Genomic DNA, 27,371 nt, shown 5'->3' on the forward strand with positions numbered 1-27,371 from the left:
AAGCCAATTTTTCAGCTCCCTACGAACGCTTATCCCAGCGACAACTCTCAGCTCAAACGTGCCTGTACCGTGGGTGCGTTAAGGTTCATGCCAGCCAAGAACGCACAGCCCGGTTGGCAAGCAAACGGCTGATTTTTGCTTCCTGGAGCCGGGTAACAGGCTTACCAGCAACCAAATTCGCCCCTAAACTTTAAGATAGTTTGGGCCAATAGTGATGGCGTTCCGTGTCCCGGAACACCGAAGATGACAAACAACCACAGCGAGATTCACGAGCTTTCTAACAAAACAATGGGATTTCGACGGATCATATCAGCCAATAATTGCACCATCGCAAAGTCAATGTGCAGATGGAATGTAAGGCCACAAGGTATGTACGAACAAGATGAAATGGGGTGAGCTAGCTTTATTTTTCCCAGAACGTGCCTTCTGCAAGAGTTTGTTGCTACCACCTACTTCTACAGCTCACCAGGCCCAGCCTGGGTACGTTTCCAGGGGGTTGGGAGTTTGTACACCTTCAGGGAGTGACCTCATCAGGGCTGGAATATCAAGGATGTACCGGGGCTTGCTCAGGGAATTTTATTGGGCGCAGTCCGTGGCCATTCGATTTTCAAACAGATATACGTGCAGCTTTACTCAGGGCACTGAAGTTCCTCCGTGGAGTAGCTTGTCCTCATCTTACCAGAGGAATGAGCAGGTACTCCGCGTAGAACAGCTGCAGGTCCATGTGGGGAATGAATGTGAGTTAAAATGGGGCATATATCATTCCAGGATTCAACAAGGTGAAGTAATTGAATTCATTAGGGCAGTACACGTGGCCCTACAAAGGATTTTACAAAGATCAGGAATGGGTGTGCTGGCGTCAGCAATTACCTTCCAGATGAACATGTAGAAGGATGTTATTGCAGCTTTGCTTGTCATATCGACGGACCGTGCGCAGCTCCATAAGATCGAGGCAAGGATTGCATGGCCAGCGACCTGCAAAACACACGTTCGTAAACCTTCCAGAATGGAACTGCAAAAAACCATTTACGACAACCTATAGAAGGTGAAGCCTTGTGGTTATCTTTTTTTTGCGAAATAAGCATTGTGATTATCTAAAACAAGATAAGTAGTCCATTTCGATTTCCATAATAATATCTCCATCAAAATTCATAAGAGAAAGGAAGTCCTTCAAATCGCTACAGATGTAAGCCATGATGGTAATCAGTTCAAAACTTCTGCCAATACTCATATTGCTTAGGTTGGCAAAGATGAATAACTTAAACAATTACTACACTTAAGTCTCTACTGATGGACATTGCTGAGAGATCTATGAGATATGATCCATACTGTTACAGATTTGCTCCACAAACTGGAAGAAGTTACCCCCATCAGTATTGCAACACCATAGGCCATCTCAAGTAAACCAACACAAATCCAGAAAACCTGTGTGGAAGTTTAGATCAGAAAATTCAAGAGTAAGGCTCTTAGCAAAATAACGTTGTTTACTATTTATTTACTAACCTTGTTTTGACCTAATCTAACACTGAAAGACTGAATTCCAAAAATACGGTCCCCTTCAATATCAGGTATATCCTGCGAAAACAGTAAAATTCCTTCAGGCAATTTGTTTATACTATATTGAAAGCAATGCAACAAATGAAGCAAACGATGAAAGGATATTTATGACTTATGATCTGCAGTAATGTAGTACAGAAACTAGATATTGTTACCTTGAATAGTGCTATTACAACTGAGAAGAAAGTCATGAATGCAGTTGCAAATATCAATGGCTTTGAAAAGACTGCTGGCCTTCTGAAAACAAATGTCTGATAGAAAAACAAGGCAACACAGTATAAATCATATGCAGCAGTTATCAACTTATCATGTTTTATCAATTCCTTCAGGAAATTACTTTATAAAACAAATCACAATTACAACTGCAGACAGAATAATATGTTTTAATATAAGTTGCTTCTTTGTTTTCAAATAGCTCATCAGAAGACTTGCCTGAATGTGGAGAAAAAATGCCAGTTGAACAATCACCGCACGCACTGCTAATATGCAGAGTGCTGCAACAACAGCAAATCTCTTCCATCGAAAGTATGGCAGCTGTAGAGTACCAAAATGGGAATTTCAGCTCTTTAATTAGGTAATAAAAGGGTATCGATGGCTCACACCAAACAGAGTGATATTCCAGATAATTATGCAACAATAGAAACAAATATACAAAAAAAATACTTTCACATTTTAACATGCAGTCATCATTCTGTGATTCAAGAAAAAAAAAAGATTTTCTTGTATCATTTTGGGCTTTACCACATGCCGACCCCGAAACAGTTTCAAGGCCCAAGCCTATCTAATTTGAGTGTTGTGCAGAATGCAGAGCAATCTTTTCAGCTGCAACATGTTAGCCCATTAAACCTGCAGCTCAGATATAGGCCTATTGGTGGGCTCCACATGTGTCAGTTTCCACATCTTTCAGGCCCATGTGAAAGTAAGAAAATGGCTGGCATGAGCATTTCACTAAGATTGCAAAAGTATTTTCTAAAGTAGGTTTCTTAACTATTATTATTACTGCAAAAAAAACTGTCAAACTAAATCTTTGTACTACAGCAGAATAGGCAGCAAAATCATCACAGAGAAATATGAATATACAGAAAACGTCAAGTTATATGTCGTGAATTGATGATCGTAAACGTAAGCTAATAAATCTCTGTATTACAGCAGAATAGGCAGCAAAATGATCACAGAAAATATGAATATACAGAAAACGTCAAGTTATATGTGGTGAATTGATGATCATAAGACGTAAGCTCTTACATTGACTGAATAAGCAGTTCCAAGAACAAAGCTAATAAAAAGAGCCCAAAACAGAGGTGGTGATCCAACAACCCATCCAAGGGCAAAGCTCTGCAATATAAACAGCAATGCTCCAGAATTAGTCAGACAGAACTGACAGCAAATAGCCTTCTACCAAGATTAGCGCAAGTACAAATGAATGAAAATAGACTTTATTTCACTGACGAGTAACTACTAAACACTAAACCGGAAAAGAGGAACTGCAATTATAAAAAGATGTTATCATAGTTACAACAGAAGCAAAATAGCAAATATCTAAAAAGACGTTACCATAGCAGCAGAAACTGACACTATTGCAACCCCAGTTGCAGGAGAGTATTCCCCAGATGCTAGTGGAAGAGTTGGCTTGTTAACCTGGTGAGTCACCAGCATTAGCTTCAACAGAAGTTCAGAACAGACATAATAAAAAGTAGCACTGTGAAGCCGAAATCTAAACATTTGAGCTCAATGAATCTACCATACCTTGTCTATTTCAATGTCAAACAGCTGATTCAATCCCACAATATAGATGTTCATAAAAAAGGCAGCCACCACTGCCTACATAGGAGTAAAAATGCATCAACTTTTATACAGCTCCATCACTGCAGAAGAGAAGTGTTGCTCAAAGTTGTACCTCCAGCAAACCAGTGAGGAACAAGGGCGAAATATCAGACAAGCTCTCGACAGCTAGCAGGGAAACCGAGACTATGCTTAGTGCCTGCCTAAACAAGAAATTTACTCTTAGATGCAGGGAGAGTAAAAGCATAGCACAGCCCAATTCTATAGCTGGTGATGTCATCTAAATGAAACAACAGCAACATGACTTAACTGTTCCTATGACGGTATGTGGCCGAGAAAACCTGTAAAATGCATCCAGAGAAGATGATATTGGCTTCCAGATGCTTGCTGGATCATGGGCTTCAGCTTCAGGCTGCAGCGATTGCCCCGAAGCTATTGCAGAAGTATTTCTTGATTGATCTGATATCCTATGATAGGAGTATTTCCAATCCAAGAATTTTTTACAATGATCGACCCTAGGGCCTTTGGACCCTTGGATGGACAAAGAAACTCGCCCTTGGCCATTTGGTTGGATAGAACAAATTGATGGTAGAATATGATCTGGAAAATCAAAATTTCAAAGCTACGTCAAAATTTCAGAAAACAAATATGGAAGAACTTCATCCATAATGCATGGTACGTGACAATTTGTAAGCTCAAATACGGGTGTATCTATTATCTGGTTAGGCCTTTGACTACAAAATAGGATCAGTTAAAGCACAAAGAAGAAAATGACTTTTAAGCCTTGCCTACTCCGTTTCCATCAGGTCGGCTCGTTAGGTTCACCGAAAGAAGATGGGAGGTGTGTGATAAGACAGAGATGCTAGACTTGTTTGAGTACAATTCCTTCCGATTATCGCAGCGGTGAATTTCACACGAGCGACAAAGAAGTCTGATCATACAGCACTACAATAGGGGAGAAACAATAAAGTAGTTCTACGATTTCAGCGATTTGTCAGCGTATCCATTTGTGCCTGACATAATCGACATGGAACGCTTCTCTAACTGGAACTAGAAATGCCTTGGCATCTGCTTGATACTTCACAGGCCTTCGCACGCAGCATGAGGGATCATTCCAACCAAAACAGGAAAGTACTTCACTGTAACTTAAAGAAGTTGAAAACCTGCAGCATTATTCCTCCATAAATCTCTTCCCCGTTGACCTATCCTTCTGCTAAGTGCTAAATTGACCACACACACACAAAAAACAAACATGCATCATATCCCTCTCTACACAACACGAGCAAAACCACCAGGTGGCTAACGAAATCGTTGTGTTTTGCCCCACCCAAAGAAAAAAGCAGAAGTACCCGAATGCCTAACTGTTTCACATCTTTGCCCACCGATAAACATTCAATGCATCAGCTCTGGTCCACTATGATACTGAGCCAGAGAGCAAGTATAAACCCCTAAACCCAGCCCTTCCAACTGATTTCCAATAGCAAGCGAAAAAATAAACAGATGCTACTGATCCCTTTTCTAATTTCCATCGATTAAGCATGGACCCATTTAGGCTTACTCTTCCTATTCCGGAAAAGGGCGTTCCAAGGAGAAGATTCGTATCCCAGCGATTCGCATCCCGCGACATCGCTTTCGGTCCGCGAATCCGGCAAGGGCTTCCACTGAGTAGTACATCCATTCGTACGGTTACGACAACTGGGCAAAGCTACTGCACGGCGCTAATCGCCAATCATACGGAGCGTGCGGAGCGGGGCAGCACGAGGGGTAGAGAAGCACTCACCTCGCCGGCGGGTGGCGGCGCCGGCGGCGGGCGCGGAGCGCAGGGACGAGGGGCGGAGGCAGAGCGAATCCATCGCCGTGGCCCGTGGGCGAGAGGGAGTGAGTGGGCAGTGCGAGACAACTGAGAGGAGGAGAGGAGAAACACATGCCAGGTTTAAGTAAGTAAATTTGGATTGTTTAGTCCAAGCAAATTGACCTTTTTTTTCCTTGACAGTGATGCAGTGTCTGAAGTTGTAGCTTTGTTTTACATGCAACTTTTGCTGACATGACAAAAAGATTGCTTTTTTAATTACTATTGCTATTATTGGAGAATTCACTTCTCAATTGTCTCTCTAGTTGTAGACTTGACAAGGTTTGCCATATTTGTGTGAGGAGTTCCCTTCTCCACTGAACTAAGTATATGTCTGTGTCTAGACATGACAGGTTTCCAAGGTTTTTTCATGTGAGTAATTCTCTTCTGAATTGTCTCTCTTGTTACAGTGCACATGACAAGCCTTGTCATGTTTTGGTAGAAAACGACAAGCAAACAAAGAAGTAAAGATCAAGGATATGAGCATACTTCCTCTATCCACAAATAAGTGAACGTTTATCTTTATCATAAGTTAAGAGTTAATCCCTCGTTCCATAATGTAAGTTGTTTTAGCAAACTATTTTAGGTTGTTAAAACGGCTTATATTATTGACCAAAGTGATATTAAATTTGAACATTTTTTAAAAAAAAAGTAGCAATAATTATAATACTAAATTAGTATCACTAGATTCATCTTAAAATTCACTTCCATACTTCGTCCTTGCCAAAATGTAGTGCATACGTTTTTTTCATGTGAGTAATTCTCTGCTGAATTGCCTCTCTAGTTGGAGTACACATGAAAACCTAGTCATGTTTTACTCGAAAATTACAAGCAAATGAAGAAGCAAAGATCAAGAATATGAACATACACCCTCCATCCATGAACTTCTATCTTTGCCATAAGTTAAACCTTACTCCCTCTGTTTCATAATGTAAGTTGTTTTAGCAAACTATTTTAGTTTGCTAAAACGGATTACATTATGAAGCAGAGTGATACTAAATTTGAACAATTTTTTAAAAAGTAGCAACACTTATGTCACTAAATTAGTATCACTAGGTTCATCTTTAAATGCAGTTTCATATTTCATCCTTGCCAAAATGTAGTGCGTAAGTTTTTTTTCATGTGAGTAATTATCTTCTGAATTGTCTAGTTGAAGTACACATGACAAGCCGTGTCATGTTTTGCTCAAAAACTATAAGCAAACAAAGTAGTAAAGATCAGCAATATGAATATACTTCTTCCATCTACAAATAAGTGAACATTTAGTTTTTTCCTAAGTTAAACATTATCAAATTTGACCAACTTTTATTTAAAAAAATAGCAATATTTGTGACACTAATTAAATTAGTATCAACAATTCACCTTAAAATATAGTTTCATAATATACTAATTTAATATCACATATGTTGCTATTTTTATTAAAAAGTTAGTTGAATTGAAGCAAAAGCAAAACTTACACTTTTTCACCGACGGGAGAGTGGATTTTCTCTTGTGGATGTAATATATAAACATATAGATTTATAACGTAAAAACACACATACACAAGACAAAACACCGAAGGAGTCACTTTTTCGGAGTTTTTACAGACCTAGCTAGGGGTTTATAGTGAGTCATCACTCTCGTGCGTTGAGGTATTTGTACAAAAGAAAACGTAGTGGCCTTATGTCTCTACTCATGGAAAATACAAGTCTAAATCCGGTTCCAATGGGAAAATACAAAATATGTAGTGGGCTTATGTCCTTTCTCATGGAATATAGTGGCCGAAGGGAGTAACAAAGTTCATTTTTGTTGGAGGGAGCAACATATATTTCACTAATATGTTAGGCCAGATTCAGACTTGTATTTTGACTTTACCATGGATGTTGGTACTTTCTCTATAAACTTGGTCAAAGATAGAACGGCTTGACTTATGAAACATGCTAATACACCTTATAAAAAGAAATGAAAATGCTAAGCACACATATGTTGAGTTGAAACTTTTGGTAGCACATGACCATTTGCTACCTTTGAGGTGTAGCTAAGCTTGAAAATCCGCTGGCCGGAATCACGCGTGCTACATACTCTACATTCTAGATTTTAGTCAACACGAATACGGAAAACAAACTAGGCCTCATTTATCTATTGGATATCACTATTTTCAATGTAGTCTAGATTAGTTGTTTACCAATTTAAGTAATACTAATAAATGCACTACTAATTTATCTAATCTTAGAACGTGAACTAAAAGATACGGAGGAAGTACATTTTTTCGATAAGGGGCGCTTTATTACTCAAAAAGTTTTAAGAATTACACCCACCAGATGCACACAGCCGTTCAGAAGTCTAGGATCCATCGATATGCGATACCAAAAAAAAAAGATAAAGGCCAACTACTATGACACTCTGTTGGCTTCAATCCTCCGACTATGCAGCCACCCATGTTGGGAAATAAACTCTGTGGCCGTGTTCTCCAATCGTGTAGACACCTCCATAAAGAGGTCGCGATCCTCCAAACGCTGAAGTGGCGATCATGAACGGAGCAAAGACGTACACCGGTAGATGACCTGCATAAGAGAAGAATTTTTATCATTAAAAACCTTGTTGTTCCTACATAGTCAAAGCAACCATGCAACCGCAATCGCTCCCACTGTGATAATCGTTTTGTACCTAGAATCCACCCCATTAAGTCAATTGCCAAAAATGTTTGCAATGCTACGCGGAGGTATAAGGTAGAACCTATCTGAATGATTGATCATATAGATCTAGCAACTCGACAGTTGAAGAAACGATGTTTTATTGTCTCTTCCTCGTGACAGAACACACATTTCGTACGTCCTTGCCAGTTGCGCTTTACAAGGTTATCTTAGTAAGAATCACACCTCGACGAAGATACCATGCAAATACCTTTGTTTTGAGAGGTATCTTCATCTTCCAGATGAATTATTTAAAACTGGTTTGTGCAGATAGGGATAGTGCTTTGTACGTAGAGCTAACCGAAAATATGTCATTTTTGGTGAGACTCCAACGGAATCCCCTGAACCAGCTGGATAGAACCTAACCGCTGAAGCAATTCATTCCAGTAAGCTAGCTAAGGACCGACAAGATCACGCCTGAACGTCATAGAGGGGGGAGAAGATTTCATCACCTTCTGCAAAGTATCCCCTTTATGACGAACAATGTTGTACAAGGCCGGATACTGTTCACGAAGAGTGGTTGTTCCCAACCAGTGATCCTCCCAGAACCGTATATCCGCCCCATTCTTAATGGAGAAAGAACCAAATGGAAAAAAGTACTTCTTAGTTGCCATGATGCCAACACAAAAATATGAATCTCCTGGTTCCCAAAGAACCTGAGAGATCGCCTTTGAGCAACATACTTTTTTTGCAAAAGTTGTTGCCATACCCCATCCTCCGCTAACAACCTGGCTAGCCATTTACCGACCAAAGCCCTGTTCTAACTTCAAAATCATGAACACCAAGTTCACCTTGATCTTTCGGATGGCATACAACAACTCCATTTAGTTAACCAGTATTTTTTTCTTCTCACTATCCCCTTGCCAAAAGAATCTTGATCGGAAATAGTCCAATCTATGCAAGACTCATTTCGGCAACTGGAAGAAAGAAATCATATACAGTACCATATTTGTGAGTACCGAATTAATGAGAACTGATCTTCCACCAAGAAAAGTATTTTTCCTTTCCAACTAGTAAGACGTTTTTGAAGTCTTTCTTCAACAATTTTCCATTCAGCCAAAGTGAGTCGCCGATAGTGTATCGGAATACACAGGTAACTAATTGGAAAAGAACCAATCCTACAACCAAATAATTCAGCATATGAGTTGGCTTCATCGAAACAAAATAATTCACTCTTATGGAAATTAATCTTAAGACCGGACAACTGCTCGAATGCTGAAAGAATTAATTTCAGATTTCGTGCATTTTCTAAGTCATGATTCATAAATAGAATTGTGTCATCAGGTACTAAAGAAAAGATAAGCCGCGATCAACTAAGTGGAGAACTACACCTTCAATTTGACCATCTTACGGAGGAAATACATGTGAACTTGTGAAGCCGAAAGTAGCAAGGAGAGGGGCCGTCGTCGGACGGAGACCGGCCGGGGCCGGAGCGGAGACGTGGAAGAAACGAGAACCCGTTCCCCGTCGCGGTCGCCGTTGCCCGGTTGCCGTCTGGTGGTATGTAGCTGGACAGTACGTGGACAGGAACCCCACGTGGACGTGGGATCGGAATCTTTGGACCTAGTACGTACTACTGTTGCTTGCCGCGAGCTGCAGAAACACGTACTTTCCGTTGGGAATGATTAAACTAGAGCAAGAAATCAAAACGTGATCTCGTGCGAGCGTGCTTCCAGAGGGCACATCGGCCGATTGGTAATTCCACGGGACGTCACTGTTCGTAGATCGCCGCGCCGCCACTGTGCTTGCCCGTGGTCGTGGAGGATGGCTGGCCGCCGGAACTACTCGGAACGTGAAGCCTTCGACAAGTGATGCATCAGACAGTGATATATACGGGATGAGTGACGAGTGTGAGTGTGTGAGGGAAAAAAGAAATTAATGGTGCTAGCTTTGCTTCCGACTTAAGGGCAACTCCAACGGGATGCACACGCGTGTCCATTTTGGTATGCACGGAGAGAGTGTTGGAGCTAACGGGACGACATAAACAGAGTGGTGTTTTTCAAAGGGGGTAAAGAGGCGTCTCCATCCACATTTCCACCACCATACTCTCGCCATCCACTCCACTTGCCTCCTCCATTGGCGAACCTGGACGGCGAGGCCGATTACAAAGGGGTGGTGGAAGCCGGTGAAGCACGACCACGAGGCCAACTTGGCGTCGGCCTCGGACTCCATACTGCCCTCGCCACCCATTCTATGTCTCTCAACTCGCGGCGGCGTGCCAACTCATCGGTGGAGGTGGCGCAGTCGTATTGGGAGGCCGCCGCGCCTCTATCGGGGCTCGACGTCTCCAAAAAGTTGGTACCAAAAGCACAACAAGGTTCCGGTGCGGGCAGCACCAACTTCTTGGCCAACACGTCATCGGGAGATTTGCCGCCACCACGATTTCTCATGCCCCGATCTACACGACATCCCGCCTACGCCATCGATTCCGAACTATGAGATCGGTAGTTTTAGATGGAGCACGACCTCTGGCACCGGTGGGGTCGGACGATGCCGACATCGACACCGGCAGCAGCACCGACGAGTCCTCCAACCGATGTTGGGTGGCACATCATGACAAGAAGTTCTACGTTTGCTAACCGAGCAAGTTGGGATACCGCGGCTGGTGGTGGCCGAATGGTCGGTTATGAAGAAGGAAGACAACACTGACCTCTAGGCCGCCATGGAGGCCTCTAAGCTGGAGAAGGTCGGCCAGCGGGTGGATCTATCGTGGCGCCCCATGAGTCGGCCGTGGAGGCGAGGCAGCCACACGTTACTCCACCGGTGTACTCCTGGTGGGAGTCATGGTCAACGCTGAAGCACCAGCGTACGCACAACTGGCGTGTACATGGACACAGCAGGCTATGGCCCCACCGTTGTTCCTCAACAAGATCGGGGACGATGATGAGCTCTAGGCCACTGGCAGCGAAGTGTATGTCGCTAGGGTTTATCTATGTTTTTTTGGTTTAAATATGTTCCTTAATGGCTATGTATAATTATTCTAGTTAAAAAAATTACCCTTTTGCTGAAATAGGTCACTTTATTGGGTGCATGACACACCCCAAACCTACGAGAGGAAGACGTTCTTTGTGTTCTCTTCACACCCTAAACACACTAAATTGGACACTTTTCGTGTTCAATTGGCCCGATGGTGTTGCCCTAACTCTAAAATAGTTTCGAGTTCTTTTTCATTTAAACGTAAATAGAAAATACAAACTTTTTCAGAAAGTTAATTTAACTTTCTTAAAAAGCTTGTATTTTAGAACGGATGTAATAGCTCATAGGTCTAGGTTGCTAATTAGATACGCAGACATGTTTATTGTGTAAATTAATATATGAATCTAACAAATATGCGAGGTCAATTTTTTTGTGTCGGTTGTGGTACTTCGTTTTAGTGGTACACGCAGCCACGCAGGTGACGGGGACAGTGTACAGGTGCGCATCCAAGTTGACTAGATAGTGTGAAAGACTGAAAGTGTACTGATAACAGTTGATTTGATAGAGGTTGAGCTCTACAAGATTACGCAAGGGCGGGCCATACGACAGCGGGATTGGCTGCCGCATAGGTTGCCGTTGCATTCAGGATTCGGCTCTGAGACTACTGCCAAATTTGTGTGAACATCTAGACATTCAGGATTCAGCCAGGTGACTTGACTGTGTAGTACAAGTGTGCAGCCAAGTGAGCTGACGGTGTACAAGTGTGCATCTAAGTGACCTGACATTGTACAGGTGTGTAGCCAAGTTGCCTGATGGAGATTGAGCTCTTACGCAAGGACGGACCATGACACCGGCTTCAGCAACAGATAAATGCTGTGGAATCCGGAGAGCAGGTCAAACCAAATGATGCATCTACGGCACCTCGAAATTCAGACATCCAGAGTTTCAGACTATTATAAAGGCCAACATCTGTACAGCAGATAGTGACTTCCACAACTTCATGAGAATGCTTCTTTACGGAAAAAAAAAAACTTCATAAGAATGAGAGGAACTTATTGTATTTTTTATTTTCTGACATTTTGCAGCACCGTTTTCACGAGTCATACACTACACTCCCCTGTCAAACAAAACTTGGGAACACCAGAAATCTGTAATAAGCAAGCACGAACACAGCTCTATGAACAGTTCAACTATCTCCCGAACTGGGCGGTCTCTACAGCCAAGTGATCTGATAGAGTTCGAGCCTCATAAGATCATGCAAGGACGGACCATAATGGCAGCAGGATTGGCTACCACATACTCCAGGTTGTAGCATTCAGGCTTCAGCAACTGAGAATACTGTCAAATTTGTGCGACAGGCTCGACCTTTCGTAATGTATTCCACAAAATCAAATGATACATCTGGGGGCTGGGGTAAGCTCAAAATTCAGACATTCAGACTCCTATATAGGCTAACATCTGTACAGCAGAATGTGATTCTCATAATAACTTCATAAGAATGAGAGGAAAGCTTCAGTTTTTTTCTACATTTCGCAGCACCGTCTTCACAAGTAAATATGCTACGTCCCACTGTCAAAACTTGGAAATCCCCAACCTCTGTAACAAACACACATGGAAACAGCTCTGAACTCTATGGACAGTTCAATTATCTACCGAATTGGGCGCTCTCTACACGGGCCGAGAGTGTGCTCAACATTTTCTGATCCGCATTCGGGTCGGTTTCCGCGACCACAGCCAGGAAGTCGCGAGCCTCCTCGTAGCGCTTGGCTCTGCAGTAGCTGTCGACCACTCTCCTGTAGGTCAGCTCCATGGGCCTCAGCTTGCGCTGGATCATGTAGCTGACGACCTCTCTGGCCTCGCTGAACATCTCTGTACTCGCGTACCCTCCAACAAGCGTGTGATAGGTCACGACACAGGGGGCCACGCCGTCCGCGATCATCTCCGACAGCACCCTCTGGGCCTCCTTGATCAGCCCTTGCTTGCAGAACCCGTTTATGACGGTGTTGTACGACACCACGTCAGGCTTCAGCTTGCTGGAGCTCTTGAGCCGCATCAGTATCTTCTCGGCGTCCCATGGCTCGTTGCTCTTCGCGTACATGTCCATCAGGCTGTTGTAGGTGATGAGGTCAGGGCTCAGCCCGCTCTGCTTGATCAAGTCGAACATCTCGGTCGCCTTGCTGTACAGCCCGTTCTTCGCGTACATAGAGAGCATGGAGTTGAGTATGACGAGGTCCGGCTTGTGACCCCGCGCCTTCACCTCTTGAAACGCCCTCTCGATTCCCTCCAACCGCCGGCACTTGAAGTTGGCGATGACAAGGGTCCTCAGAACAACCCAGCTCGGGAAGATCGTGCCTTGGTAAACTTCTTTCTCGATGGCCTCTATCCCCGCGGCATTGCCCCCCTTGGCATGGCACTGGAGCAATAGCGAGTACGACATATCATTCGGCTTGAATCCCTCGCCCTTCATCTTGCTTACGATGGACTGAGCAGCGGTCCAATCCCCTTGCCGAGACAGCACATTCAGCAGCGCGTTGTACGTGGTGAGGCAAGGGGCGAAGCCGGCAGCGGTCATCTCATCATACATCTTGAAAGCGTTGGCCCTGGAACCGGCCCGGCCATAAGCGGTGATCAGCGTGTTGTAGGTGTCCCGGCACAGCTCAACCCCGCAAGACTTCATCCCCTTGAGCACCCGAGTGACATAGCTCTCCATGCCCCGCTTCCCGCAGACGGCCAGCAGCGTGTTCCACGTGACCCGGTTCGGCGTGCACCCGCTCCTCGACATCTCCCCGAGAGTCTCCAGCATCGCGGCGAACCTCGACTTCTTCCCCAGCATGCCGATGATGAGGTTGTAGGTGTTCACGTACGGGACGAACCCGCTCCTCTTCATCCGGTCGAACAGCGCGAGCGCCTCGTCCACCTTCCCGGCGTTCCCGTACGCCGTCATGATCGTGTTGTAGGTGAATGTGTTCGGTAGCAACCCTTTGTCGACCATTGTTTCGAGGCACTTGGCGGCCTCCTCGCAGAACCCGGCCCTCGCGTACGAGCCCGCGAGCTCGTTGTAGGTGACGGCGTCGGGCTTGCACCCGGCGTCCTCCATCTCCTCGACGACCCGCAGCGCCTCGGTGTAGTTCCCGGCCTTGCCGAACACCTGGAGGAGCGCGTTGTAGGTGACGACGCACGGGGCGTGGCCGCGGGCCTTGAGGTCGGCGAAGAATGCGGCGGCCTCGTCGACGAGCCCGTCGCGGCCGCACGCGGCGATGACGGTGCTGGCGGTGAAGCCGTCGGGGCGGACCCCCGCGGCGCGCATCTCGGCCAGCAGCGCGAGGATGCGCGGCCAGGAGCGGCCCATCTTGCCGTAGACGTCGAGCACGACGTTGTAGGTCACGAGCGTCGGCTGCACGCCCTCGCGCCGCAGCTCGGCGAAGAGCGCCAGCGCGCGCTCGTAGCGGCCCTCGCGGGACAGCGCGTGCAGCACGGTGGTGTAGGAGCGGACGTCGAGGGTAGAGCCGGGGGGGAGCGGCATTTCGTCGAGCAGGTCGCAGATGGCGCCGTGGCGGCCCTCGCGGCTTAGAGCGCGGAGGACCATCTCGAGCGCGGGCGCGTCGGCGGCGGCGGCGACGCCGTCGGCGCGCGCCCAGCGGAGGAGGGCCAGGGCCCACTCCCAGTGGCCGGAGAGCTCGAGCGCCTTGAGGAGGGATGGGAGGTCGGCGGCGCGCAGGAGGTCGGCGCGGCGGGTGGAGAGGAAGGCCGGGAGGGATGGGAGCGGCGTGGAGGAGAGCTCGTGCACGAGGGCCTGCGCGGCGGGGGAGAGGAAGGAGTGTGCTGGGGTTGGGGTGGCGTGGTGGTTCTGCTGGTGCTGGTGGTGGTGGCGGCGCGGGACTGGGGCTGGGGCTGGGGCCGGCGTGGCGGTGAGGTGGAGGAGGAAGGAGTCGAGCGGGAGCGTGGGGGACTGCGGCGGGGGCGCGGCCGGGAGGAGCGTCTGCGGGGACGGGGAAGGTCGCTTCTTGGGGGCGGTCGGGAGGGTGGGCTTGTTGGGGAACACCCCGCGCCCGGTGAGCTCCATCGCCGGCGCCCCGTGCGCGGTGGATTGGCAGCTACGACGAGCTCAAGAACCAGCAATTGGACTGGGTGTGCGAGGGGACGATGGGGTTTTGGGATACGGTGGCGGCAGCGGGTGGACGGGGATTGGCGGCAAATGGATTACACGAGAGAGACGAGCGCCATCTGCCAGACTGACATTGCCAAATTTGCCTGCCGTTTCCCTCGGAATATTTTTTAACAGAAGGCACAGAGTGCCCAACTTTAAATTAATAAAGCCACACGGGGCTAGGTTACAAAGATGCTGAAGAACAGCTTACAACTCACACACACACCAGCAAATATAAGGTAAACAAGAAACTAGTTGGAGCCCGAGGAGCTCTTCCAACGCGATGACACCGGGGAGCGGGAAAGGGGAATCTTGGAGTGGGATCATCAGCTTTGCTTGGGAGAACTTGCGGCTGGACCAAGAGGGCGAGTCGTCGCCTGTCCATTCTCTTCCATGAGCGGAGAGGGACCCCTGCCCCCTCGCCCTGGCTCGAAGAGCGCCGTACCGCCACCCATGGAGACACACTCACCCAGAGCAGAGAAGGGACAAGAGCCAGACTATCCAATTGAGCCAACATCAGAGCCCACCCGAACGCGGCGTCAAGCAAACCACGAGAAGCGTTGCCGCCGACCGCGGCACCGAACACGAAGAGACGAAGCTGTAGGGCGAGGATGCTGAAGAGAAGGAGCTATGAAGGAAACGAGAGGTAACAGAGCCAAGCCCCGGGGCATCGCCTGCGAGGGAGAAGAACTGTGCTCCTGTCGTCCCACAACCTCGCACCCGAGCGAGTGCAGAGCACGAACCAGCGAGCAGCCAAAGGGATTGCAGGAGCCCGGCCCACGAGCTCAGCATCATCACCACCGCCCAAACCACGGCCACGGCTTCGACCCCCAAACACAGCGCCACCCACAACCCCAACTGACCCAAGGCGACACCTTCAGGAAGGTGACGGCGCACGGGGCGTCGCTGCCGCCCAATCCGAAGGATTTGGGATTTCTCCCGGATATCAGGAAGGGGAAGGGAGGGGCAAGATACCTCGACGGCGCTCCAGGAAGAATGCGGCACCCACGGGCGTCGCCACCGTCACGGCTGACCCAGCCAGCCAGGGATTTCTCCCGGAATCTGCACCACCTCCAACACTCCGCCCGGCATCAGATCTGCCAGCCAAAAGACCGCTGGAGCTCGACGTTGGGGGTTAGGCGCGCCAAAACGAAGGGGGGAAGTTGCCATCCTTCTGATCTGGTCCGGGGCACCGATGCTGCAGCCCCAAAACCACGTCCAGCACCCTCCGCCTCCCCTCCGTCCACACAGCCGAGGAGGACATTCATCGCGTGCGCCGCTCACCGCAGAGCCCGCGCCGCCACACCACCAGAGGCCGCCGCCTCGGATTCCGAGCCCCCACCGGAGAAGCCGTCGGACAAGCCCACCCGCGAAGGGGAAGCTCGTCGTGCCGCCGCCTCGGTCATGGCAAACCCCGCGCGGAGATCCTCCATCTAGCAACCACGGGGGGGACGGGGGGGGGGAGCTGAGAGCTCAGATCCCCGCCGCCACCTTCACCGGCGTCGCGAGCACAGCCCAGCGGCATCTCTAGGGGCGGCGCAAGGCTGGGTTTCGCCACCCCGGTCGCCTAGAGGAGGCGACACGAGGGGCGAAACTGTTTGATAGGGCCTTTCCCTCGGAATATCTGTATCTCTGATTCTCTGATCCACTGGCGCGTCAAAGATGCAATTTGCCTGTTCCGAATACTCTATCAGTGCAACTGACAGAGCAAATCGAAGCTAAACATGGTGTGATAGAATCATATACAGCATCACATGAGACCGTGTCAGATATGAACAACACATTAGACAGAGTTAAGGGTGAACCAAGGCAGTTTTTAACACAAGAATAACATGGAACTGAATGGTATTACAGCACGCCCTAACCCTATGCCATGGATGTATATTGCAGCACATTAGTCGACTAAACCACTTGGTTATACTAGGGGCATGTTTGTCCTTTCTCCCTTTGAACACCTAATAATTACCCATGACACCTGCAACAGGCATGTCTCTGCAGAGTAAAGATTGCAAATCCTGGAAGTGTTCTGAGCTGTGGCATGTTCCTCCCACACTGCAAAAATCTTGCCACCATTCCTGGCTTACCGTCACCCTCTGAAGAATCTGAATGGTCACAAGAATTTTGCACGACGAGACCGCTGATAACACGATGCCCCCAAATGGAGGAAGCTGACAGATCACAAGAACGCCATAAACAGAATCAAGGACAGGTCGCCTCACGTTCACTTCCCCTTCTTCGGCTTCCCAACAGGTTTCTTCTCTGGAACATAGTCTGGATCTCGCTTGTCCCTCGATACCGGAGTGATTTGCTCTAGCAGGTCGATCTCTACTTTGACCGTGCTGTCGCTGATTTTGCTACGTGTGCCCCTGGCAGGTGGCTCTGAGAGTCTTGGAATCGTCCTTGGGGAGTTGGCTTGATTCCGTGTGCCCATGGCAGGTGGTAGCTCTGAAACTTTTGGAGTTGTCCTTGGGGAGTTGGACTGCTTTCTTCTTCGGTTCTTCGAACCATTTTGTAGCTGCAAGCCCATTTGTACGCTGAAATGGACAATCATGTTAGTTTGCATCCATAGTATACACATCACATAAACCAAACCGGACAGCTAATAGTAGTTTGCTGGAAGCCTGCTGCGATATTTAATTAGAAATTGAAATCCAATAAATAATAGATGAAGGCAGGCCTTTTTTATCAGTGAGGCATTGCTGTATTGCTGTACGCTACGCTAGGGCCATATCGGCTGACAACTTTGCATGAGCAACAGCAAGCACAAATTCGATCCAACAAAAAATAAGAACGATCTAGATGTAGTATAATATTCAAGTTCTACTGACAGCAGTCACCACAATAATGGAATAGATGAGGTGTGATCTGGCATACCTAGGCATGGCCTCAATATCCTCCTTGAACATTAATTTTGAAACGGAACCTGAATCATCACATGCAGCATCTGCTCAAGAGGAACCAACAGAATCAGATATTAGTCATCATGCTCATCAATAATCAGCATACATAGCAAATCAAAGATCACAACACACCCTTATGTTTTTCGTGTGATAAGTCCATCATCTTTCTCTCAAAAGGAATAAGGTCATTCAAATGTTTCACCTTCAAAGGAAAGCCATGCTTCAGATCCTACGTTAAAGTTTGGCATTATTTTCCACATGTCAGCATGCATTATTACATTTGTGATTTTACTGGTATGAAAGAAAGACACCAAAAAAATTCATGTGTTTGAGAGGGGTTCCAGTACCTCAATGGGACCTGATTTGAAGAATGTGGGCTCATTGTTTTTATGGTCACCACCTGCTACAAAGGAATTTGAATCAAAACGCTGGTGGTGGCACTGCCGGAATTTTGTTAGGGACATAAAATATGTCGTCAGCTCTTTCAAATTTTGAGAAACATTAGAATGTGCTAAGTTGTTGGCCCAAGACAAGGGACATTGGATAATAGTTTATTGGCATGTCCTAAAACCTTGAAACACATTACAACTATTGGAATTGAGTTTTCACTGGGAACTTGAAACTGGCGAAGAAATATATATTACATGCACAGATAATCATAGGTGGTTAGTAAGAAAAATAGTTTGTACAGCTTCATGGCACTTATCAAAGAATTGCAGAAACTTTATTGTAATCAGTACCTGGCCGGTTTCTAACAACATCAACTTGCTTAAATTTTGTGATGTTTATCGGATTTCCATCAATCTTTGTCCTGACTCTTCGAAGGTCCTCGGGAGTATCCCGCACGACAGAGTAACTTCGTTTTTTAGTCTGCAAATCCAGTATACCCTTAGACAAACAGGTGTGGCATATAACCGAATGGGCTTGAGATACCATTCACATGACAACTTTGTACAAGCAAAGAGCACTCACGGACTCAATGTTGTCATCATTATGGTTGAAAAGGCCACGACTGGCAGCAGTTTTTGTCGGAACTGTGTCTGCAGCAGCATTACTATCATAACCATGACGATGGATTGGAAAAGGTGACGCTGAAGGTGAGGACACATTTGGACTAAATGAAGAATATCCAAGGGCTGGTTCTTTGTCATCCTTCCAGCTAATCGGAAGAGGAATATAACCATCAATAACTCCAGCTGAATCTGGATCCACAACCCGCTCCTGAATTATCTTGATTAGCGTAGCGCACTCAGACCTAACATCAAAATTAAGATTCCAAAATATTCTATTAGTACTGTCACTTAAATCTTCACAAATGTTTATTTGTACAGAATAGAGGTATATGTTAAAATGACACCAGTCGTGACTTTTGGTTGCTATTATCACAGGATGCAGGGACATAGCATAACATATTCTTGAGGGTAAGCAACTTTCAAACACAGCTAGATGATCGTTATTTTTTGAGAAAACACAAACTGTTTTGTTTATTAATGCACTATAGAAGAAAAAAAAATATATTAACAAGCCTATCGCTAGGCAGAGCACACAATATAATTATGAAACCAAGATTCCAAGAATAAGTTTGAACTCCAATCTTGCAACACTTGTACATCATAATCCAACACTTGTCGTGATATTCATCATACTTTTCCCAAAATGAAATATACAACATGTGTTTGTAAACAATGTTTCATACGCTAATTGCTCATACTGAAGCATCGTGAATGGTTTACATAACTACATATTATGCATGTGTAATCAATCAATATATACGTATAAGTTTGAGAGCTAGGCGCAAGTGATCTTAGGTCTATTATTTACACAAATGCCAAGCCAAGAGAAAAGAGGTATTCTGAAAACATTAAGACGGTCTGGACCAAGGAATCGCCTCATCAATCAAAGGATGATCCTGCAAAATTGGTGGGTGACCCAATCCCTCACTTTATACTAGGCTACGCTTCTGAGGTACAAGGTTATGATGGACCAACCCATTACATTCCTCAACTAAACAAGGAAGCTAGGATTGCATGGTCAATTCACAACTGTGAAACGAAATAACCCTTTTGCATAGGCCCAACTTTCTGTATCGTAGTAAACAAAATGCAGAGTGCGTTAACTAAAAAAAAAAGACTGCAATCCGTTTTTGTTTCATCAGAGTGTGAAACAAGTACAACTAAAGCCCAATATTTTAAGTACATATCTGGAAATGAGAATAGCTATATGACACCACAAAGCAAAATACAAATTAAACAATACTTTCCTGAAGGACATCAATGGAAGTAAACAGGATATATAATACCTTGAAAAGGTTTCCTGCATAAGAAGCTGCATTATCACATCTTTCGGCTCAATTTCTGAGATAAGTGCGAGGGATGCCCCGGCATAGCCTTCACTCTAGTAACAAGGAAAAAACATGACACCATGGAAAGTACTTAGATAACTGAGGAGTTAGTTAGTCCTAAGCTCAGTGAGAAATGGTTGTTAGGAATAATTAGAAAGTAACTGGTAAGATAGCAATTAGCCAATTACAAAGGTTGTGGGCTACCTGATTTAACTGGTTATTTTTCGATGCAAAGCGCATGGAATCATCAAGACCTGTGAAATACAAGGAATCACCAGGTAGGCACATCACACAATTTATTCACATGTGAGTTGCAAAATACAATGCCAACGAAGTTAGAAAACACTTCGTTTTACAGGGAAAAAAACTAGCACTGACCAAACACAGTGGCACTTACAAAATTGCGTGAAAACCTTATGGAATAAACAGCATCCACCAAAGGTGGGGCGAAGGAGGGTGTATCTTCAGAAAATAGTAAATGATGGGGGAAAAACTGGGTGCTAATTCAGTTTAGGTAATCCTATTTTTTAATCACATCTTTAAAGATTTTGGCAAAATTGAGAGCAACATGCAAATATGAGGACATTGAGAGGCTTCAAAACTTTGTGATGGATGAGGACATCTGAAAAACTATGACCGCCGGTATCACCTTCCAGGACCAAGTCATCGGTAAACGCTGGAAGTCCTGAAATAATGCATGCATCCCAAACAGACGCTTAGCACAGGAATTTACGGGTAATCTATAAACTGGTCTGTTCCCCCAGTTAATTATTGACTTGGTGCCGATGCACTAAACTCCACGACCCGATGTCGTTTTTTATAGTACCAGCGAACATGGATTGACTTTTGGCAGGGAGCGTCTCGCGACGACACTCGAACGGGGTTTGAAAACGCACGTCGTGAGACTACCAACAGCTGACGAATCGAACATCTGCTTCTGTGCAGACATGAAGTAGGGGAGTCTGCAGCGTCCAATTTCGAATTCTGTAATTTCTAGCGAGGGCGGCACCACCGTGCAGGGGATTCGTGACGGGAAATGCGAGATCGTTTGATTCGAAGCAGCGCCTACGAGATCACGGCGAAAACCTAGCCCGAACGTGGAGGTACGCGGATAATTTGGACGGAAATCAGTGCGGCACGGCACAAGGAAGGCGCGGACTCCGAGGCGTGATTTGAGGAGAGGGCAGTGATTTCGCGTACCGGAACCGCCGTCGCGCGCGCGGGCATGGCGGAGGGAGGTCGGGGAGGAGGAGGCGGACCGGCCCGAGGCGGTGGAGCCGGAGCAGGTCGGGGAGGAGTCGGGGCCGAGCACGGACGCGAGGAGGCGGCCCGCGCCGGAGACGAGGCCCGCGAGCCACCCGCTCGGCGGCGGAGGGGGCGGCGGAGGCGGCGGGGAGGCGCCTCCGGACGGCGACGGGCGCGGGTCGCCGCCCGCGGCGGGCGACTCCATGGGCGGGGTGGACGATGGAAAGGGCGGAGGAGGAGGAGGAAGGGGGCGAAGTGGAGGGAAGATGGGAAGGAAAATGGGAACCCGAAAAATGAAGTAAAGCGGGCCGGCGGTTTCGGGGCGCACGTTGGCAAATTTGGGCGGTGCGGTTTTGAAAACGTTCCATTTCCATCCATCCCATTGGTGCTGCTGCCTGCTGGGCTCTCCGGCGATCGCCGCGTGCTGCACGTTTTCTTCGAGGGTCCACCTGTCAATGGCATGGTGGTATCTTTTTTTTTTTTATTACGGTTAACCCTAAGACGGTAGCAATGCATGTACAATAAAAAATGCTCACATAAGTGCTCAACAAAATAAATTTATTTATTTACATACTCTGATGTATACTCCTGATGTTTATTTCGAAGGATGGATGTCTGATTCGATAACAATGCTCCTATTACTTCAAGAACCTGTACATCAAAATATCTTTTTAGATTCATAGGGAGACACCTCCCCGGTTCCATTTATATATCATAAATGAAACCACAGTGTTCAACAACATTAAAAGAAGATTCAGAACATGTGTACGTTCTTAAACGAAGCTACACCCACACAGGGGCACCACGGCACTGAAACATCATCCCAACCCAACGCCAGCAAAAGCACGCTTGAACTAAAAACTATCCGAAACCCACCTCCACTACATTACACCAAGATCACTACCACCTCTAGGGACTCCAGGGACATTGCAAAGCTGTGAGGAAAACGACTAGTCCGGCAGCAAATGGATCGAAGAGGCTTTCTCCGGATGCTCGTTCAGATACGCTAGAGAAGCCCTTCCGTCGTGTGCTAGCTTTGATGTCGGAGCCCAGGAAGCAATCCAATCGAAGCTGGCACGCTTCAGCTCGACGTTAGTGCCATAGGGGTCTTGAGGAGAGTCTGCGGTTCTGAAAACATATGCACCTTCCTCCAGGTTTGATTTTTGAAGGGGACTTTCCAATTCCTTAGATAGGACATGGTCAGCCTCCACACGTGTTTAATATCAATCCAGGTCAACCTATTAAACACTAAACCATTTCTAGAATTCCAAATCCCCCAAGGTACAACGGAAGAAATGAAATTGACGTCTATTTGTTACATCTTGTATTTCACTATCTCTTCGCCGAACTAGTGCACCTATACATCTGGCAAGTGTATTAGGTGTGTTGGGGACACAAGAGACTTCTTGCATCGTAATTGCAGGGTTGCTTGAGAGGGATATCTTTGACCTCTACCTCCCTGAGTTCGATAAACCTTGGGCGATTCACTTAAGGGAAACTTACCGCTGTTCTACAAACTTATGCACTTGGAGGCCCAATACTGTCTACAAGAATAGAAGCGTGCGTAGACATCATAGACAAGCAGGAGTAGGGGTTTTACCTCCCCACGAGGGCCTTGAACCTAGGTAAACCTTGTGTAGTGTGTATGTGTGTGTGTGTGTGTTCTTCCATCTCCCCTCCTCCGGATCCCCTGGCGCACATCGTCCCCAACTTAAGCCTACCCATGGCATCTGTTTGTTTACCACGAAGACATTTGGCGCCCACCTTGGGGCCGACGGATGCGTCGGCTGGGGTTCATATCCGGACAGGGCTCACCTCTGCTTTCCGGCGAGCGTTTGGTTTCTGGCCTCGTCCAGAGACTCGGCTTGCTGGACTTCGTCAGCGACAATGTGGGCAGCTTCTGCAATGGTGCCTTCCCCATGAGCGGCATCTTCATCTCCTTCGGCGTGCACCGCATCTACGTCGGTACTACCCTGACATGCAGGTATCCCAGCGTGGTACACGTGGCGGATGATCCGCCGGCTATCCGCATGGCTCGCGGGCGATATTCCGACCGCTCCGTTGGCTGCGTGGAGGTCATGATGGCTAGTGCGGATGGCGTCGGCAAAGGCGCAGCTGGCGACAAGGACGCCACGGGCAAACCCGGATGCTCGGCCAAACCGGCACTCGAGCGGCAGTAGAACACCATCGGCATGTCCAACGTGCCTCCTACACCGACTCTGCTCCAAGCTACCATCAGTAAGCTAGTGACGCAGGTTGCGGCCGATGCCGACTTCGTCGCGACGCATGCCGTGTTGGATGGGCAGCGCCAGAACATCCTCCGGGGAGCCAACGAAGTGGTTCGTGCCCGGCAAGAAATGGACATCACATTGTGTGAGTATAACATTGCCCATGGCTTTACTTCCATAAATGATGAGCCTAGCAGAGTAGGTGCAACCCGCATAGAGGCCGTAACCTAGATAAAGAGTTGCGCCGGGAAGTTGGTTCCGGTGTATCTGTGTCGGCATCCTTTGTGTTGGCAGAGAAATCGAAATACAGTACTCCGAATAAAAACCTTAGGGCCGCGCAAGCCGCCGCTGATGAGTTAGATTACCTGATGGGCGGTGCTTTGTAGAAGCAACAAGCCTGAGTTAAAGAATTACTTGTTGCTGCTACTAAACAAACTGCAGAGATTGCCAGGGCTAAGTCGGGTACAGGTGCGTCACAAATCGTTTCATTCGGTTGGGTCCGCTGGCGGAAATTTGAATGGACAGGCATCATCCCCCCATCCCGACAAAAGAAGAGAAGGGAGTATCAACTCCGAACAGATGACAGTGTATGATCCGATTTTAGCTAGCTGGAAAACAAAAGGCCGGGCTAGACAATGCCGGTCAGGGCAATAACAATGCCGACATAGGAAGCCAAGGGGCAGGCCATGATAATGCTGAGAATGGTCATGCCGGAAATGGGGAAGCTGGACAAAATTATCAGCCCAGGAGAGCGGCAAACTCTGCTGGTGGAGCTCTGCCTCCGCGACACCTAGAAGTCGGTGGCCAAGGGTGAAGCCTGTATGATGATGGTGACTCAGCGATGGAGAGAGCCGGTTACCAGAAGAACCCACTCGACAATCGAGTGGGAGATTGATACTTGTCGGCACAAGATGCTCGACATCGGCTAGACCAGATTTACATGTCCGAGATCATGGAAGTTGAAGGCCACCTGGTTCGGCGTGCTTCGGTCCCCGGGTCATGAGAGAAGAGCCACCGGTCCACAACTTCCAGTTGCCCCGGGATATGAGAACCTATGACGGCAGCACCAAGCCAGAAGACTGGCTCGCGGATTACACCACCGCGGTATATGTAGCAGGAGGAAATCGCCGATGGGCGGTGAGATTTGTGAGGTCAGTATTAGCAGGTCCGACTCGGATCTGGTTGAACAATCTACCGAGGGGAAGCATTGATGGGTGGCTAGACTTTGAAGAAACCTTCGTCAACAACTTTAGCAGTACTTACAAGGGGCCCAACCGACCGCAGTAGCTCGCCATGTGTCATCAGCGCAAGAACGATACCGGCAGGGAGTACTTAACCTGGTGGAGTGCAACAAGGAACTCGTGTGAAGGAGTGTGATAACTGCAAGAACACTGATCAATTGTAGCTAGTTTCGAAATAAGAGTATCGAAACACGAGGAGCTACTAGTCAGGGACTTAATGCCCCTTTCTACTATCTATTAAAGATTACTTATAAGTTGTTTTCTAATCTCAAAATGTTTTAAGGGGATGGTTGTAATTGGTTGAAAATAAAGTAAATAAAGCAGTAAAAATCATTGTAGAAAATGGGTTGAAACTTAATAAGACAAGGTGCTCTCAGGAATTATTGGATCCACCTCTAGCATTAGGATTCATGTTAATCAAGATTAAGTATAATTTTAATCATATTTTGTCTAGGAGAGCTCCGTAATAAGATGTGCTCAGAAAGCCATCTGTCATCGCATCTCTAAATAACCACAACAACCAGTATTTTACAAGCCACACATTGACTATTGCTATTAAGGGTTTTATCCCGTGGTTATCGATATGAGCTTGGTGAGTCCCTCTTATCCCCCTCATTCATGTGTTAAAGTGCTGATACGGTAATGTCACTTCTCACCGTTCACTTTACCACACTTTAAAAGGGTGGTTCCCTCTCGAGACCATAAGGCAAATATTACATGGTGCACAACACATAATTTCAAGAAAGAGAACTAACACACATTAATACTTAAAACCATAGATCATCTTAGATTCATTTCATATTCATGCTAGGGTTTATCCATCTCCCCTAGAAGCAATCAAGAAAATCATCATAATCTTATGGAGGGGATAAAAGGAAATGGATGAATTCGAATACAAATTCACAATATCAATTCTCAAGAAACGCTAGTTCATATTTTTTGGGCATGTTCTTTTGCTGAACAATGTTGGAATTTTGTATGCCCGAGAGAAATAGAGGACTTTCGGTTCTTGAAGCTTTTGAAGACATGAGAACTAAAATCAAATTGCCTTTTGCAATGAAAATTTTGATTCTTACAGCGTGGGGCATCTGGATTGTCATAAATAATAAAGTTTTTAATGACCATAATGCAAATTTTAATAGCTGGAAGGCCATCTACAAGCAAGAGTTAAGGATGATGGTGCATAGGATAAAGAAAAAACATGCATATACCTTTAAAGAATGGCTCCAGTCACAAGTTTAGAACCATGTATAGTGTTGTTCTGTGTTTTTTGGTTTTAGCTTGGACTTTGAGAGTTTCTCACTCTCATTTGTAATTCTTATGTCTTTATATAAATTTTAATAAAAATTGCAGTGGTGTTTTCCTTCAAAAAATAACAATAGCAATCAAGATTACAACTATGCTTGAAGATGAATGACGTTAGTGATGCAACGGTTGATGATGAAGGGAATGATGCCTTGTCCTCCGAGGATCCATGGAGCAGCCCAGATGTTGTCTTCTCTAAAGTTCCTTCTCTAGATCTGATCTGGGGTGGTATTTCTCTGTTTTACAGAGCTGCGTGTCTTGGATCTCTGCACCGTCTGCGCCGTCTGCGCGATGCGGCAGAAGCAATGTACCGATTGCTAAGCGGGGCCCGAACAAAAGCAAGCGGTCATGAACATGCCGGGCCGACGTATTTTTTGACCACTCGGACGCAAACAATCACTTTTTGTCCATTCACATAGGACCGTTGGAGATGCTCTTACAATCGAAGCGGACATTGGGCGACCATAAACATAGAGAGAGAGTTACATCCACTCAGCGAGAGACGAAGGTGGCTATTGGCGACACGAAGAGAAGCTACGTGAAGTATGTTTAACGCTTTATTATATTTGTGGACTTTTTTCTCTCCTAGTGCAACGTACGGGTATTTTTGGACGAAAATGGGGAGAAACCTTACTTCATTTCCTTTATTAGTAGGTATAGGAAATTAGCCTCTGAGTTGCTATGGTGCAGTGCGACATGAAATATATGAATGCTGAACTAAAAATTAATTTGCCCTTTTGTACGTGCTGGATATGTAGAAATATCTCACAAGATATAAAAAAAACAATAGCTGACATATCTGCAAAATAAAATTGATTGCATACACGATGCCCTTTCCTTTTCTTATTTTCAGCAGTCTAACCATCAAAAGTAGAAGTAATAATGGTAAAAGTGGAATGCCCGCTTTATACTACTGAAATAAATATACTTTCATGCATGTTGAGTAGCAGGAAGAAGGATGAGAACACACGAGCGCTTTTCAGTCGGCGCGCGTCCTTCATCAGCACCAAATTCGGAAGTTGTGATTGGCCGAACCCCGAACCAGCCGATCGGTCAAGTAAGTAGTTTCGGACAAGGAAAAGGAGCTCCGCTCTCGTGCGACTGAGCCGGGCCGCACTGGAGCGCCGCAGATCCGGCGAGCGGTCAACCTCCCCATCTCACCCGTCCTCGCTACCACTAGCGGGCGTC

The 27,371-nt window shown here is 46.5% G+C and overlaps 3 protein-coding genes across 3 annotated transcripts; all 3 read right to left on the bottom strand.

The window, feature by feature from the left end:
- Positions 1–463: 463 nt before the first annotated feature.
- Positions 464–5,223, bottom strand: LOC124684342 (probable homogentisate phytyltransferase 1, chloroplastic). Its single transcript, XM_047218677.1, has 12 exons — positions 5,120–5,223; positions 3,650–3,939; positions 3,455–3,538; positions 3,304–3,378; positions 3,112–3,195; positions 2,803–2,892; positions 1,990–2,091; positions 1,713–1,808; positions 1,504–1,575; positions 1,330–1,425; positions 871–975; positions 464–712 (listed from the first exon to the last, which is right to left on the bottom strand). The coding sequence occupies exons 1-12, from the start codon at positions 5,190–5,192 to the stop codon at positions 671–673; spliced, it is 1,209 nt and encodes a 402-aa protein (XP_047074633.1). The 5' UTR covers positions 5,193–5,223; the 3' UTR covers positions 464–670.
- A 6,972-nt stretch (positions 5,224–12,195) lies between these two features.
- On the bottom strand, positions 12,196–14,959 carry LOC124699473 (pentatricopeptide repeat-containing protein 10, chloroplastic-like). The gene has a single exon (XM_047231778.1). The coding sequence runs from the start codon at positions 14,837–14,839 to the stop codon at positions 12,422–12,424; it is 2,418 nt and encodes an 805-aa protein (XP_047087734.1). The 5' UTR covers positions 14,840–14,959; the 3' UTR covers positions 12,196–12,421.
- A 1,813-nt stretch (positions 14,960–16,772) lies between these two features.
- Positions 16,773–21,614, bottom strand: LOC124663015. Its single transcript, XM_047200782.1, has 9 exons — positions 21,365–21,614; positions 20,369–20,418; positions 20,123–20,217; positions 18,796–19,078; positions 18,564–18,693; positions 18,171–18,223; positions 17,956–18,052; positions 17,798–17,867; positions 16,773–17,457 (listed from the first exon to the last, which is right to left on the bottom strand). Exons 1-9 carry the CDS (start codon positions 21,612–21,614, stop codon positions 17,145–17,147), a joined length of 1,341 nt encoding a protein of 446 aa, XP_047056738.1. The 3' UTR covers positions 16,773–17,144.
- Positions 21,615–27,371: the final 5,757 nt, after the last annotated feature.

This window comes from Lolium rigidum, chromosome 1, assembly GCF_022539505.1.
Source record: "Lolium rigidum isolate FL_2022 chromosome 1, APGP_CSIRO_Lrig_0.1, whole genome shotgun sequence".
Lineage (NCBI taxonomy): Eukaryota > Viridiplantae > Streptophyta > Magnoliopsida > Poales > Poaceae > Lolium > Lolium rigidum.